Source organism: Neophocaena asiaeorientalis, unplaced genomic scaffold (assembly GCF_003031525.2).
Source record: "Neophocaena asiaeorientalis asiaeorientalis breed wild unplaced genomic scaffold, Neophocaena_asiaeorientalis_V1.1 scaffold218, whole genome shotgun sequence".
NCBI classification, from domain to species: domain Eukaryota; kingdom Metazoa; phylum Chordata; class Mammalia; order Artiodactyla; family Phocoenidae; genus Neophocaena; species Neophocaena asiaeorientalis.
The window spans coordinates 12,741,598-12,758,566 of NW_020172818.1; the positions used below are offsets into that span (position 1 = coordinate 12,741,598).

Sequence of the window (16,969 nt, forward strand, 5' to 3'; positions counted from 1 at the left end):
ATGGGGGAGGCCTGGGTGCCCAAGAAGGAACTCAGGATGAGACACGCAGGGTCCAATGATCCAGAGAAGGACCAGCTGCCGGGATGGCATCAAAACCAGGCCTGGGGTCCAGGGCAGGTGGTGGGGGAGAGGCAAGGAGCGTGGGCTCTTTACACAGGCTTCCTGGGCATTTTGTACGCGGGTCATGGACTTGCCCATCAGCCTGCTACTCCTGCAGACCCCTGATCCCAGAAGCCCACCCTGGTCTGGACCCTACGGTGAATTTAGTGTCCCACAGGCAATAGAGAGCACCCAAAACCAAAGCCAAAATAGAAAGAACCTTTGGGAAAAGCCACAACCACCTTTTCAAGATAAAATACAACAGGGGGACAACCAGGTCCCCATTGTCCAATCTTATTCACAGAGAGCTCCCTGATCTTCCTCTCAGCGGTGGAACTCGCCAGTGACCCCCGGATGCCCCGGGGCCAGTGAGCCTGACCAGGAGCAATCTACCACAAGGCCACCTTCCATAGCACCTAAAGGAATGTTACAGTCAGAGCTGGGAGGAAATCTCCTTTTTTAGAAAAATCATTTTTATCAGTGAAAATGAAAGGATACCAACCCGAGTTCCTGGCTCACTGACGTCATCAAGGCCACAGAATGAATGCTAGTGAGAAAAACAAAAAAAGGAACAAAAACTATAAAATAAGACCAAAAGAAAATGAGGGGGAAAAAAAGAAAAGAAAAAAAGATGTAAGATATGTAGTATGGAACTCAATGACAGCATTTCACAAGAACTACGCCACTGGGGTTGGGTTTAGAAAGAGAAACAGGAAGTCAGTGGGCTTTAGGAGCGGATTTCACCTGAGAAACCCATCCTGTGGGATGTGTCACCCAGGGTGGGTTGTCCCTACACAGTCCCCAAATATCTGGCTAATTTAGACAGGGGAGATGTACACCATGGACCAGGGCTTTTTGGTGCAGAGGTGTGACTTTCTTGAAGAACCTGGCAGGACAGTATATATAGAGGAAGACCTCTCCAGTAGTCATAGCTGATGGTCCCACCAAAGACTAGGCATGACATGCGTACAAGGATCAAGGAAGATTCCACCCAGGTCACAGGTCATCCAGTCCGACCTGCGGACCGGCCCCTATACCATCCCTGCCAGGGCCCACTCTCCCAAGAGATTCCACTGTTTAAAATCTTTTGTGCCGTTTGATTAGTCTACTTTAAAAAGAAAAAATTTGCAGAAAAAAAATGGCTTTAAGGGAATGAAAAATTATACAGGTCAGTTTGAGAGTAGAGTTTTTTCCCTTAGTTTATTTATTACTTGCTTTATTCAAAAAGAATTGCTGGTGATTAGGTGAAACATGTCTGGACATTATCCAGGGCTTTTGAAAAGAATTCATTATTTTTTTCCAAATCAAGGTAATAGCTCCCCTAAATTGTTATTGAAAAAATGAAAATCCAAACAGACAGCCACCAAATTTTAAACAAAATTTAGAATCATTGGAAGTTAGAGCTAGAAGGGGCATTTAGAATCACCTAGCTCTTCATATTCTACATGAGGAAACTGAGGCCCGGGGTAGGGGAGGTCCTTGCCAAGACCAGCCTGTGGAGTATGGCAGGGACAGAGTTCCTGACCACTGACCATGGTGGCTGGAGTTATTTTTCGACCAGCCCAGCCCAGTAGTGCCCGCGGGGAAATCCTTGAAGTATCCTTGAGATCCCCTCAGCTCCTCAAAATAACCTTGGAAGCTGGGGAGGGGGGATGGCATGCAGCAGATGGGGACTCTAGGAAGCTGCTTAAACCGAATTTCCATGGGATTTCCAGGGCGCCAACAGGAGAACTGGCACAAATCCTCCAGCCACGAGCCTCTGCCGCCCCGCTGCTGGTTGTGCCCCAGGGCTCCAGGTGCAGATGGGAAGATGCCAGGAAGGTGAATTAACCCGTGTAATAGCTGACTCCCAGGAGAGAAAGCTGGTGTACCATCTGAAGAGCTGGTCTGTCTCTTTGGGCCATTGTATTTGATTCCCTCTAGACAGAGTGGGCTGTCATCCCATTTGTAGATAGCCCTGAATCTGCTCTCTGGTGGCTTTCGTGACTTTGGCCTCACTCTGTCCATGGAATGAGACGGCTTCCTCTCTCCAAAGGCCAGCCTCAGATACCTGAAGCCCAGAAATGCCCTTTCTCCATCTGCTTCCCCGGGGTAACGGCACATCACCCTTCAAGCTTCCTGAGGCACGTTGTCCCCAGAGGACCACCCCAATGGGGTCAGAGCCCTTCACCTGTTCCCACATGTGAGCATACCTCTGCGATATAAAACGTGCAGTTTTAGGTTTTCTCTCTACTCATCTATTACTCATTCTGCAAACATTTGATGATGCCCTATTCTGTGGCAAGAACTGTCTTGGATAAAGAGATGAATAAGAGCTAGTGGATGGACAGGAAGTGGTAAGTGCCCTGACAAAGATGCCACATGTGTGGACTCATTTGTCCATCTGGACCAACACCGTGTGGCGGGGGCACTGGTGTGACATCCCTGGAGACCCCGGGTATCCCTCTCCAGCTGTGGGATCATGGACAAGTGTCTGAATCTTTCTCAGGCTCAGCGTTCTCACCCTTAAAATGGTGATAGCCATAGAGAGACAATGGGGCTGGGTGTCAGCCATACTTCCCGCTGGAGGGAGGAGACTTCTAAGAATGCTCACTGGTTTTTGGCATATATATCGTTCAAGGTGAATAAGTCCAATGTCTGTGGCTGGTTTACGGCTCACAGATGTCAGAGGGGTTCACCTGAAGGTCTTTGGTGGAAAAAAAAATAGACACCCTCCTCCTCCCTCACACAAAGTTGATCCCAGACTGTACTTTTCTTTTTTTTCTTTTGTTTTTTTTTTTTTTTTTTGCGGTACGTGGGCCTCTCACTGTTGTGGCCTCTCCCGTTGTGGAGCACAGGCTCCGGACGCGCAGGCTCAGCGGCCATGGCTCACGGGCCCAGCCGCTCAGCGGCATGTGGGATCTTCCCGGACCGGGGCACGAACCCGCCCCCTGCATCGGCAGGCAGACCCTCAACCACTGCGCCACCAGGGAAGCCCCCGGACTGCGCTTTTCTTCCCTAGAAAAGTACTTGATGGGGCTACCTATTTCTTGGACTGCCAGTTTGGGGGACATGGGCAGAAAAGGGAGGGCTGGAGACAGAGCCCATTCCTTGGGTTTCATGAAACTGACAGGAGAAGAGAATATTCCATGTGAACGACTCATGGAGAGAAGCCCAGGGCATGGTCTGAGCTCACACCACTCACCTTTTCCTCCAGCTCTTTCAGATGTCGCTTCTGGACCTCCAGTTTATCCTCCAATTCTCGGATTCTCTGCAACACATTAAGTTCTGTATCAGAAAAAGTAAAATTTCCAGGTTCAAACCTTACTCTTCGTTGTTTATCGTGGTGTGGCGTATAAGCAGTGACACATACAAATAATAAGTGGGCAGCTCGACTAACTTTTATACGTGTGCAGGCCTGTCTCTCCACCCCCTGAATCAAGACTGAGGGCTTCTCCAGCACCCAGGAGGCTCCCTCAAGCCCCCATGGGACTCTATTCTGACCTCTGTCACTAAAAGTTGATTTTGCCTGTTCTTGAAATGCATCGTAATGGAATTATACAACGTGTACTCTTTTAAAAACATAAACATCAAGATTGACCAAGACAAGGAGGTGCCTTGGGCAGGTTAATAAAGACCATGGATTTGAAGCAGCACCAAATGACTTGTCCAAGATTTATTTAGCTGGAGCCTCAGAGCTGGTGCAGAGATGAGTGCCAGTGGTAGGCATGGCTGTAGCATCCACTCAGATTCTTAGAAGCCCACGTAGTGCTAGGTTTTAGGATGACAAACTGTCCCCATTTGCCTGGGACTTTCCTGGTTTTAGCACTGAAAGTCCAGAGTCCTGAGAAACTCATCAGTCCCGGGGAAACAGGGACGGTTGGTCACCTACCTGGCTCTGCGCCTGCCGAATGCCCCTAGGGGTGCACACCAAGCCTCGGTGGTTTATCAGTCTGTTCCTCCCAGTTCCACACAGCACCCCACCCAGGGGGTCTGGCAAGTACAACCTTTTCCAGATTGTCATGTGTCCAGTAGCACTTCAATACCCCTCAAGGGCTGATACCCCTGGACAGCTGCTTAGCTGGCTACAGCCTTGCCAGTCCTGAATGTACATGGAGACCTCACTCCTCTGGAGAACGCTGTCGGGCTGAAGGGCGGCGACTCAGGTCAGCCCGAATTAAGAATCAGTCCGGAGAAGCCTTCTGTCCAGATTCTCAAACTCAGATCAACATCACCTGGAGGCCCTGCGGATCCCAGGAGCCCTTCCCCAGAGTTTCTGACTCAGCAGTTCAGGGCGGGACCTGAGAAGCTGTATTCCCCACAGGTCCCCAGGTGATGCGGTCGCTGCTGGTCGGGGGACCCCACTCTGAGAACCACCACTGTGGGCACATTCACCCACTCGGCAAATATGGCTCAACATGCCCGGGGCCTCGAGTTTGTGGTCCCATCAGGTTCAGACAATGGTATTACACAAATACATAGATGGTGCCCTGGATGAATACAGATGTCATGGAGAAAGTCGAGCAGGGGTAAGGAAGGAATGGGGTGCTATTTCATATGGATGCTCAGGGAAGATCACACTTGAGCAGAAGTGAGGGGTGTAAGGAGTTGCAAGTGTGGGCTGGGGGGTCCAGAGGAAACACAAAACCCAGCCCACTGTGGTTTTCCAGACGCCAAAGAGGGAAGGGAACTCCAGGCAGAAGGCATGTTGTGTGTGTGTGCAGGGAGCTGGGAGTGCAGGGGGGGCAGAGCTCAGAGGGTCTGGAATGTCCCAATGAAGAACTTGCAGATTTGGGGGTGTCACGGAGAACTCATGAAGGATTTCAAGTAAGGAAATAATGAGATTTTGATTCTCGAAAGATCACACTGGCAGCAAAACAGAAGATGGATTGGCACGGAAGAGAGATGAAAAATACTTCTGCTCTCAGATATGTGACCTTGGGCAAGTAGTTCAGCCTCTCTGGCCTTGGTTTCCTTATCTGTGAATTGGGGGTAATAGTGCTGCCCACATCTGAGGATCTAGCAAGTGAATCTGTGCAAAGTACTTACAGCAAAGTCGGCAGAGACTACGTGCTCTATAAAGGACGAGAAACTCAGTATGTTTCTAATTCTCTTCCACCTGAGGGAGACTGTGACTGCCCTCCAGAGACCCCCTTGCAAGGCGGGCTGGCAGAGAGCATCTGTGAATGACCACAGAACTCGGCTAGACCCTTGCTTGGATCCCGGGCCCCAAATTTACCAGAGGGTGGACTTTGGAGAGTCATGTAATCAAATAATCTCTGTGTGGAACGCCTCTTCTGTAATAACTGCACAGTGACCCTGTAACCCTGGGGGTGAAATGGGGACCTGGGGGAAAGTGCCTTGCAAATCACAATGCCACGTGGAGGGAGGACAATGCTTTACAGCTTTCGAAGGATTTGCAAAAATCTCCCAGGAACAACTTCTGGGCTTTAAAAATCAGCCTGAGTCCATTTGTGTCATTTTTTTTAGATTCCAAATATAAGTGATATCATATGATATTTGTTTTTCTCTGACTGACTTAGTATGATAATCTCTAGGTTCATCCTTCTTGCTGCAAATGGCATTATTTCATTCTTTTTTATGGCTGAGTAATATTCCATTGTACATATGTACCACATCTTCTTTATCCATTCATCAGTTGATGGACATTTAGGTTGCTTCCGTGTCTTGGCTATTGTAAACAGTGCTTCTATGAATAGACACTGGGGTGCATGTATCTTTTCAAAGTATGGTTTTCTCTGGATTTATGCCCAGGAGTGGGATTGCTGGATCATATGGTAGCTCTATTTTTAGTTTTTTTGAGGAACCTCCATACAGTTCTCCATAGTGGCTGTACAATTTACATTCCCACTAACAGTGCAGGAGGGCTCCCTTTTCTCCACACCCTCTCCAGCATTTATTGTTTGTAGACTTTTTAATGATGGCCATTCTGACCAGTGTGAGGTGATACCTCATTGTAGTTTTGATTTGCATTTCTCTAATAATTAGTGATGTTAAGCATCCTTTCACGTGCTTTTTGACCATCTGTATGTCTTCTTTGGAGAAATGTCTATTTAGATCTTCTGCTCATTTTTTGCACTTATTTACAAAAGAGAAACAGATCCACAGACTTTGAAAACAAACTTACGGTTACCAAAAGGGAAAGATGGCGGGGGGGGATAAATTAGGAGTTTGGGATTAACATATACACTCTAATATATATGTAATAGATCATCAACAAGGATCTACTGTATAGCACAGGGAACTCTACTCAATATTCTGTAATAACCTATATGGGAAAAGAATCTGAAAAAAATGGATATATGCATATGTATAACTGAATCACTTTGCTGTACACCTGAAACTAATACAACATTGTAAATCAACTATGCCCCAATATAAATTTTTTTAAAAGATTAAGTGAAAAAAAAGTAAATAAATATTTTTATTTAAAAAAACTCAGCCTGAGAAGCTGATTCTCATTCTAGTCTTTCCTGAATTTTTTTAATAACTAGGGTCAGTCTCCCATCCAGTCATGGGAGGCTGGAAGGGGCAGTGCTTAAGAGCTTTGTCATCTCATGACATGGGTTCACATTCCAGCTCTGCTACTTCCTGGCTGTGTGACCTTGGGCAAGTTGCTTACCCTCTCTGAGAACTCACCTCACCTGTGAAACTGCATCAATGGTTCCCACTCAGAGGGTTGGTGTGACCATCAGTGAACCAACATTTATGGAGCCCCTTCTATGTGCCATCACTGATCTGTCTCCCTGCACTGGAATATAAGCTTCATGAGAGCAAGTGCTGTATCCCCAGCACCTAGAACAGAGCCTGGTATGTAGATGTTAGAAAAATTGCAAATGAAAATGGTGTGACATGGAGCAGGAGAAGCTCGTGAGAGAGGCAGCCAGTGCATTTGTAGAGGTGAGCACAGGGCCCAGGGGGCTCAGGGCGTGAGGCTAAGCAACCCGGACTTCATCTTCTGGGCACGGCGGAGCCAGGGAGGGTCTTTGGGGAGGGGTGGTGCTACACTGTGTTAGGCAGGCTTCTGCGGTGCAGTGGATGGATTGGCAGGGAGGGGCAGTGAGGGGTGAGGGTGGTACTGCAATTGCTTGTGGTCCCAGCAGATATCTGTGGTGCAGGCCAGCTGGTGCTGAGGAATAAAGCCTGGGGAGGGAGAGGACAAAGCAAGTTTATGAGTGGATCGATTCCAATCTTCACGCCGGGAGAACATTTTGCAAACGTGCAGAATCGTTCTGTTGGGAAAGGTACCATGGGCTGATTGATTTTTTTTCCTGCACCCACTTTTCCCCTTACTTAATAGGGCTTGAAAACTGAAATGCCCACTGGGGCCAGGCTGATGACGTCACATCACTGCATCCCATGGGCCAAATGCAGGCAAAGCGGACAGGGGCCATCCAGGGCAAACTGGGACGCATTCTTCCCATCAACGCAGGCAGCTGGTGCTCCAGGCTGGGTCAGATGCCAGAATGCCTGGCAGTGCTGTGCTGTGTTGTGTTGTGTGTGCTGTGGGTTGTGTGTTATATGTATTGTGTTGTGCATTGTGTGTGCTGGGCCGTGTTGTGTGTGCTGTGCTGGGTTGTGTTGTGTGTGCTGTGTGTGCTGTGCGTTATATGTACTGTGTTGTGCATTGCGTGTGCTGTGCCGTGTTGTGTGTGCTGTGCTGGGTTGTGTTGTGTGTGCTGTGTGTGCTGTGCGTTATATGTACTGTGTTGTGCATTGCGTGTGCTGTGCCGTGTTGTGTGTGCTGTGCTGGGTTGTGTTGTGTGTGCTGTGTGTGCTGTGCGTTATATGTACTGTGTTGTGCATTGCGTGTGCTGTGCCGTGTTGTGTGTGCTGTGCTGGGTTGTGTTGTGTGTGCTGTGTGTGCTGTGCGTTATATGTACTGTGTTGTGCATTGCGTGTGCTGTGCCGTGTTGTGTGTGCTGTGCTGGGTTGTGTTGTGTGTGCTGTGTGTGCTGTGCGTTATATGTACTGTGTTGTGCATTGCGTGTGCTGTGCCGTGTTGTGTGTGCTGTGCTGGGTTGTGTTGTGTGTGCTGTGTGTGCTGTGCGTTATATGTACTGTGTTGTGCATTGCGTGTGCTGTGCCGTGTTGTGTGTGCTGTGCTGGGTTGTGTTGTGTGTGCTGTGTGTGCTGTGCGTTATATGTACTGTGTTGTGCATTGCGTGTGCTGTGCCGTGTTGTGTGTGCTGTGCTGGGTTGTGTTGTGTGTGCTGTGTGTGCTGTGCGTTATATGTACTGTGTTGTGCATTGCGTGTGCTGTGCCGTGTTGTGTGTGCTGTGCTGGGTTGTGTTGTGTGTGCTGTGTGTGCTGTGCGTTATATGTACTGTGTTGTGCATTGCGTGTGCTGTGCCGTGTTGTGTGTGCTGTGCTGGGTTGTGTTGTGTGTGCTGTGTGTGCTGTGCGTTATATGTACTGTGTTGTGCATTGTGTGTGCTGTGCCGTGTTGTGTGTGCTGTGCTGTGTTGTGTTGTGTGTGCTGTGTGTGCTGTGTGTTATATGTACTGTGTTGTGCATTGCATGTGCTGTGCCGTGTTGTGTGTGTGTGCTGTGTTGTGTTGTGTGTGCTGTGTTGTGTGTGCTGTGAGTTGTGTGTTATATGTATTGTGTTGTGCATTGTGTGTGCTGTGCTGTGTTGTGTTGCGTATGCTGTGCTGTGTGTGCTGTGTGTTATATGTACTGTGTTGTGCATTGTGTGTGCTGTGCCGTGTTGTGTGTGTGTGCTGTGCTGTGCTGTGTGTGTTGTGTGTTATATGTATTGTGTTGTGCATTGTGTGTGCTGTGCCGTGTTGTGTGTGTGTGCTGTGTTGTGTTGTGTGTGCTGTGTGTGTTGTGTGTTATATGTATTATGTTGTGCATTGTGTGTGCTGTGCCGTGTTGTGTGTGTGCTGTGTTGTGTGTGCTGTGTGTGTTGTGTGTTATATGTACTGTGTTGTGCATTGCGTGTGCTGTGCTGTGTTGTGTTGTGTGTGCTGTGTGTGTTGTGTGTTATATGTACTGTGTTGTGCATTGCGTGTGCTGTGCTGTGTTGTGTTGTGTGTGCTGTGTGTGTTGTGTGTTATATGTACTGTGTTGTGCATTGCGTGTGCTGTGCTGTGTTGTGTTGTGTGCGCTGTGTGTTGTGCGTGCTGTGTTGTGCCTCTGTGCCGTGCTTGCACTCAGCATTGTTCTGGGCACTGGGACACAGCAGCTCCCCTGCCCTCAGAGCCTCGTGGGGAGACAGTCAGTCAGCAAAGACCAGGTAGTGAGAAGTGACAGGAAGAAAAGTCAATCAGGGGAGCAGCTGGTTAAGCAAGGCCATGGGGCAGCCGGGTGACATTTGAGGAATGTGTCCCCAGCAGGGGGACAGCAGATGCAAGGCTGGATCTGGGCCCAAGGGCTGGGGTGACACGGGGCCAGAGCGCACGCACCTGGGATCTTCTTCCAAGAATGAAGGGAAGACTTGGGGGGTTTGGGGCAGGGCCCATTCCTTCCTACCCTCAGGTCCCCCCACCAGCAGGTCTCTCCCAGCACCCCCCAACCCCCGTCACGGCCACCCCCTGCCCAGGGCCTGCCTCTGTGTTCACTATACCAGGTGTGAGCTCCACAAGGCCAAGGGCATCTCACTCTCCCTCTTCCCAGTCCTGGAGCACAGCCTGGACCACACTTGCCTGATCAGCGTGTGCTGGGGACCCCAGCAGGGGTCTCGTTACTGTGAGTGACAGAACGTGCAGCGGAGGCCAGGCTGGGTGGGAAAGGCCCAGGGCAGCGGGTAGGAGCTGACACCCGTCCAGGGCTTAATTCATGGTGGGTTCTCTTCCAAACGCTTCACAGAAATTCTCCATTGACCTCAACCCTTGAGATGTGTGCTGGCAGTGTCCCCATTCTGCAGATGGGGACACCCACCCGAGGCTCACAGAGCTGAAGTACCTTGTCTCAGGTCACGCTGGGCGGGGCCGGGGGGATTTGAATCCAGACCTGTCTGACCCAAGACCCTGTGCTACTAATGCCACATCGTAGCTCTCCATTCGTAGCTTTAACATGCTGTTTTTTATGTTCCTGGAGGGAAAATAAATCACTGGATGCACGTTTGAAATTCTCAGGCTCCTAACGCCCTTCTCCCACTGGAAATGTAGCTTCTTCAAAATTATTTTTTTTTTTAATGCCAGATTTCTGGAGACTCTATCGAATTCAGGACAAACACTCGCCAAAAACAAGTAGCAAACCTCAGGGAATTAGTATGACGTGAACTCAGAACTGGCCCCTAGTGGAATGGCCACTGCTTCCTAAAGGCGGGTTGGCCTTAATCAAGTTGTTTTGGCCCCTGGGCCTCTGTTTCCCATCCATTAAACTGGGTCTAACACTTAGATAGCCAAGAGTTTTACAAGTCATGTGATACTCTACAAACTGGGGTTTTCACAATGCTCATTACAACTATTGTTTCGGGTTGATGGTCTCTTTTAAAAATCCTGTATGTGGTGGGAACTGCTTTTGAAAACTACAGCTGATGAACAATGTAAACATTTTCTCCAGCATAATAAGCCTGTTCCCACCTCAGGGCCTTTGTACTTGCTGTTCTCTCTTCAAATAGCTGAATGGCTCACCTCTCACATCATTTTAGCCTCAAGTCTCACCGTTTCTGATATCTACACGCATGCTGCCTGTTTCCCCCCAGTGAGATATGGAAAGACACCCCCCAGGAAAGCAGGAACTTTGCCCACTGCTCCATCTCCAGCGGCCAGACCTGTGCCCAGCACATAATTGGTGCCCAGTGATACGCTGTTGAATGAAAGCTCGAGACAGGAGGGTCTCTCTGTCCCCAGCATCATGCTGTCATGGGGCTCGTTGTAAGGAAAGTCTCTCTACCCAGGCACCACCTGGATGAACCAAATCCAGCCCATTCCTTTAAAGGAAACACCCAGTAAAACAGATGTACTCTGAACTCCGAGCATCTTTTGCAAAGGCACCGAGATGCTGGCTGGGGCTCCTGCTTCCTGCTGCTATTACACGTGTGATGCTGGGCTGGGAGAGCGGGGAGCAAGAATCTGTGAACGTCATGGCATCATCGGTTACATCTGTGCCACACTGGGAGAGTTTGGCCAAGCATTTCTGCCTACAGGGTGACACAGGACCCTTAAGACAAAGCCTGGAGCTAGAGCTGCTCCGAACCACCCACGAAGAACGAACAGGAGGCCAGGAGGGCGTTGCCTTGCTGACAGTTCCGGAGCTGAGCCCAGAGAAGGGAGGAGGTGGAACCTTTTCCCCTGGATGCTGTGGCATGATGTGATGGAGGAGGGGCTCACCTGAGTTGAGTCAGGGAAGAAGGCATGAGAACTCATTTCCTTACAAAGCCAAAAATGTAACGGGAAACCTGCTACGGACTGAATTGTGACCCCTCTAAATTCTTATGTTGAAGCCCTAATAAGGTCATAGGTGGGACCTTAATCTGGTAGGATTGGTGGTGTTATAACAAAAGGACAATCTCTCTCCCTCCCATCTTTGCCCCAATCTGCCCCCCCCCGCATCCCCCTTGCCATGTGGGGGTCACAGAGAGAAGGTGGCCGTCTGCAAACCAGGAAAAGAGCCTTCACCAGCAACCCAATCAGCCAGGCCTTGATTTTGGACATCTAGCCTCTGTTGTTTAAGCCATGCAGTCTGTAGTATTTTGTTATGGCAGCCCAAGTAAACTAATACAGACACTTACACCCCTCTCTAACTCACAGCCATGTATCTCTCAGACTAACTAGCATTTAACAACTTAACTTGCACAGAAATCTCCTGGGAATCTTGTAGACACAGAATCCTATTCAGTAGGTCTGGGATGGGCCCTGAGAGTCTGCATTTCTAAGAGCTCCCAGGAGATGCTCCATGGACCACACTTTGAGTAGCCAGGGTGGACAGAACACAACGCGGCCTCGGGTGTCAACATCCACGTTTGTAATTATATAAAGAGAGTCCTCCTTTTACTAGACACCTCCCAGGCACCAGGCACTCACTAACTGATTTGCATGTCCTACCTCACTAATGCCTCAGAGTGATATATCATCTGTCATTGGTATTGGCTGACAGACGCCTATCAGTGTATATTAATGAGAGTGAGGGCATTTTCGGTGGGAGGAAGGGTATCTACCATTTACCCTCAGCAGAATTCTCAACTGATTTGAAAATGTTCCAGAGATAAAGGAAAAGCAGCTCCCAGCCCTGGGTCAAGCTCTTAGTCAACTTTCCCTATGCTTAGGTACATGCCATTTACTAGGTAGGTCAAGAGAAATGTAAAAGGAAGTGATTGGTCCCATACGATCTTACACAAACACTCTGAAACACTTGTATTTTAAATGATTTTCTTCTTTAAGGGAGACTAGTCCTCAATCGACCACACAGCCAGCATGGCTTGCTTTCTGCTGTTTTTTTTTTAATCACCTGAGTCCCTTTTTCTCTTAGTATGTGGGACATGGTGCTTTTCAGGGAGTCACGGCCACATGTGGCATTGCCCTTTGTGTTTAGGGTGTGCTCACTGGCCCACCCATCACACTTTTTGGACTTAGACTATAACCAGCACCTTCGTGAGATCTGGATCCTCAGGTGGGTAATGACTTTTTGGTTCAAATACACAAATGCTCTGCTTTGAGCTGGATTTGCTGAATGTGAAATCAACCCCTTCATTCACACTCAGTTGGCAAGTCCTGCAAATGACACCCAGTGCTGGGCATTAGCTAATCCAGCATCCAGCTCTTAGCCTGGTCTGGCCCTGGTCCTGCTACACCTACTCACAGCCTACACTTGGCAATAATAACGCTGCCTACACTTACTGAGAGCACTTTCCATGTAATAGTTCACTTAAACCTTACAGCATCCCAGTGAGTAGACATTATTACCATCTCAGGAAAGTGAGACCCAGAGAGGTTAAGTCACTTGTCCAAAGCCACACAGCCAATAAGTGGGAAAACAGGGTTCAAAGCCAGGCTGTCTTGTCCCAGGGTCTGTTTTTTAAGCCACTGCTACTCCAACTGACCACCCCTGCTCTGCTGCTGCCTGAAACACTGCTCCCCCAATGGCCACCTGGCTTCTTCCTATTTACCTTCAAAACCTGGCTCAGCTGGGCCCTCCATCGGGACCTTCACAGCTTGCCCTGGGAAGGAACCTCCCCATACCCCCAGCACTTTGTGTGCACCGACTGAAGAGCCCCAGTCACGCTAGATGCTCGGGATCTGTCCCGCTGGGGTGCGGCCACCTCAGGGGACTTTTCACTAGCGATGTGACCATAACAGAGATGGTTCAGTGACAGTGCCCTTGTCACACCCCCTCCATGCTTTTCCCTTCTCTCCCCTCCATCTCCATCCTCTCCCTCCTGGTGTCCCCAGCATTCCTAGCATGTGCCAGACATCATACCAGCTCAGGAGCTATGCCCATCAGAGCCAGGTCACTCAGGAGCTGGCGAGCAGATCACACTGGCACAGACGGGGCAGTGTGGGAGCCCAGGTGGAGGGTCGTGGGGGATGCCCGAAGTCCTTTCACCCAAATCCAGTGTGTAATGAAGAGTTTGCCGTCATAACCTCCAGTTACCCTTTCCCCCTTCATCACGGCCCTTTCAGTCCTCAACCGAATGCAGTCGGCTGTGCCCCCCACACCCCTTCCAAACCCACCAGGGATCTTTGCTTCTCAGTCCTAATGGGGGCTTCTGCTGCTTCGGACACAGCTCTCTACCTGCTCCTTCTTCCAATTCTCTGTCTCTGTCTCTCTCCTTCTGTGACACCGACCCCCACTGGTTATCTAGATCCTTCCTCACAGACAGGATTCCTTATGAGCTGTGTGACCTTTAGGCACGTGAGTAAACCTTCCTGAGCCTCAGTTTTCTCACCAGGAAAATGGACATAAAATGGACATAATCATCCCACCTGCAGGAGTGCCGTGAGGTAAAGGATCTAAAACAGTGCGTGCCCAATGAATGCCAGAGCTACTGCTGCATCCTCACCTTTGTCCCCCTCACGAGTCCTGGGAAGCTGGTCCCCGTGCGCTGGGCAGCACATGACGTTCGCACAGGACCCCAAACACATTTAGGAATACAGAGGTAACAACTAATACAGCCTACAGGTCCAGTCCTCAAAGTAGCCGTCATCACAAGATCAGCCCCAAAGCAAACCGTCCAGCCCGCGCCTCCTGGTTACAAGAACCTGAGTTTAAACAGAACACAAATGCTGGAGGAAGAGGGGACGCCTTGCTTTGGTTTGTGTTACCATTTAGCTGGGCCGGGGACTGTGTTGTTTAAGTGTGTGATTAGAAACAGTTGGCGGTATAGTGGGCCCGAGAGCCCCGCGTCTCCCCATCACTGAGGATTCACCTGTGGGCTATGAGGGCGTCCACGGGAAGACCTCCCTGCTTCACGGAAACTTGATTTCCTGCTAGCTCTCCATCGACCGTGTCCGTCAGAGGTGTCAGTGTGCCGACAGGGGACAGGAGGGGTGGAGGAGCGGGGATGGTGGCCAGTGGTGGCCAGTGGCGCCCAGCCGGGCCCCTGCCCCTACCTGCTGGGCCTGCTGCAGCAACTCCATGCGCTCCCGCAGGATCTGGCTGTCAAACTCCCGGCTCTGCCGCAGGATTTGCCTGCGCAGCTTCTCCACGGCGGCCTGCAGGTCCTCCCGCTGGCCCTCGCTCAGCGCCTCGCTGGCCCGCCGCCCCGGCTCCTGCTGCAGCGCGTCGTACAGCGTGGCCTCCAGCTCCTGGATTTTCTGAGCGGCCCAAATCACACAGACAGTGGGAGGTCACAGGTGGGTAGACGGGAACCCCTAGGACACTGCAGCCGAGCGAGACCCAGCTGGGGGATCTTGGGCAGGGAGGGGAGGCATGCAGGGGCCGAGCAGAGCGGCCAGCGGCCTCGGGGGTGGGCATGGGGGCGAGGGAGCCCCTTTCAGCCCTGTGCACACGGTTTTGAGAACCCTTCTTAACTCTGTTCAATCAAGACACCGTGCTCTGTACAGGAGGGGACTAGGGCAATGAGAAGAAATAGTCGTAACCGCCCCTTAAGATGTGTGATTCAAAGAGAGGTTTGACTCAACGGGTCTTTATTTTTGTCTTTGGCTTCCAATTCACTGCCCCCAGCTTGGGAACAAATCTCCCCTTTATCTCGAGTAGCGTGGAAAATGTGTCCCAAATGGCACGCACTTGGCATTCAGCTGCCTAGTTAGAAAAGCAATTTCAACCCCAAGCAAATGGGGACAGTGTCCTCATTGCTCTCTCCTCCCCCTGAAAAGCAAGACACCCCTGGTTAGCAGAGCACATGAGAGATTAGTAGCCAGGGGAGGAGATCCTTGTGAAAGCTCAGAGTTTTCATCATGAGAGGAAGTCATTTCTTTTCAGCCTCACGGCGAGACACTTAAATACATTTACCTCATGGGAATATCTAGGGACAAAAGAGAGAAGTATCTCCTTCTCTGCCATCCTAAATCCCCACCCACGTCCCTTGCTAGGAACAGCTCTTTCTCTTCCAAAGACGCTATAGACCAATCACCCGTTTTAATGGAAATTGCTATGAAGACGCAGAAGGAAGTTTGAAGCAGTGGGTCAACACGGGTGGCCCTCTGTGCCTGTGGTCACCTGCTCCTGCAGCCTCCCCGGCTTCAGCATGGCTGTGCTAGCCTCCCCCCAAGGGAATTCCAGGCCCATCAGACCAATCTTAGCCAGCAGGCATCAAATTCCCCTCTCCTGACCCTAGTCATCACCCCTGGGAAACTAGAAGGTGGGAATCTGTCCACTGACACAGCCAAGGGATCCACATGGAGCCGGAGCTTGCCTGTGCCTGCTGGCTGCCCCCTCCCCCTGCAGCAGCTGGGCTCCTAGGAGACCCGCACGTGGCCAGCTTCCAGCCAGGACCCCACCATCCAATTCCGGAAGCTCCACTGTGGCCTTGCACCATCTCACTCAGCTCAACGACAAAGGAACACAGGTGTGACTTTGGCACCTGCTGTCCTCCCTTCTGCCCGCGGCCACGGCACTGCCACCCTCTGGAGATTTTTCTTCCCTGACCGTTCAGACCAGCCGAGCGCTGATCACAGCTCCAATCTCGTCATGTACCTGAAAGCCCACTTGAGGCTTTGGAATATTCTTTGGGTAAGAATGTCATTTCTACCCAGTGGCAGGATCAGCACACCCAGGGACCTCCTCTGTGGAACCTGGACTCAGGGTCCCCCAGGGCCTTTCTGCACATGGCACTTAGAGAGCCGAAGGCGGACACCAAGTTTTCCAAAGTGAGTTGGGAAACACCCGTCTTGCAAGATGCCCCTTGAAAGAGGGCCCCAAGAACCACTGAACTTGGACATGGCTTGCTCTGTTCCTCTTGAAGTCTCAGCCCATCCTTTAGGACCCAAGAAGTCCTCAGAGTTTTCCAAACGTACTCTCCGGCAGCCTCTCCCTCCTTTTGGGGCCGTACGTTTCTACGTTATCTCCCGAAATCATATCCCTCAGAACCTTCTGGGGAAGCCAGGGAAGGACAGAGGTGGTGTATAGTGCAGTGGCAAAGGACGCTTGCAAAAGGACGGAGAATGGACAGAATCAAGGAAAACCCAAAAAAGTGAAAGAGGGAAGAAAAGGATGAGTATGTTTTCATTTCTAAATTGCCCTTAACAGCACGTGCCCAGAAGTAAGAACTGAATGGGATAATGCCACTTCTTGATGAGGCTCAAACCATCCTGACCTTCTCCATCTGCTGCCCCCTGCCATGGGGATTCAAGCCTCAGAGCCTGGACACAAAGGCTCAAGGGTCGCAGTGAGGTGGACCAGCCTTCAAGTCCAGAATCTCCCACCTGTGCTAAGCCCAGCGTCCTACTCTCTGTCTTCATGGAGACGGGGATTTTTAGTTATTGATTCTGCATTGCTCAGGTACAAACCCACTTTGTA

The 16,969-nt window shown here is 50.4% G+C and overlaps 1 protein-coding gene across 1 annotated transcript in view; it reads right to left on the bottom strand.

Annotated features, from left to right (window-relative positions):
• Positions 1–626: 626 nt before the first annotated feature.
• The window catches only part of JAKMIP1 (janus kinase and microtubule interacting protein 1), a 72,008-nt gene continuing 55,665 nt past the window's right edge, over positions 627–16,969 (bottom strand). Inside the window, exons 18-20 of the mRNA XM_024741806.1 lie at positions 14,602–14,805; positions 3,284–3,349; positions 627–677 (exon numbers count right to left, since the gene is read on the bottom strand). Coding sequence (XP_024597574.1) covers positions 627–677; positions 3,284–3,349; positions 14,602–14,805 — 321 coding nt within the window. The remainder of the gene's footprint in view (positions 678–3,283; positions 3,350–14,601; positions 14,806–16,969) is intronic.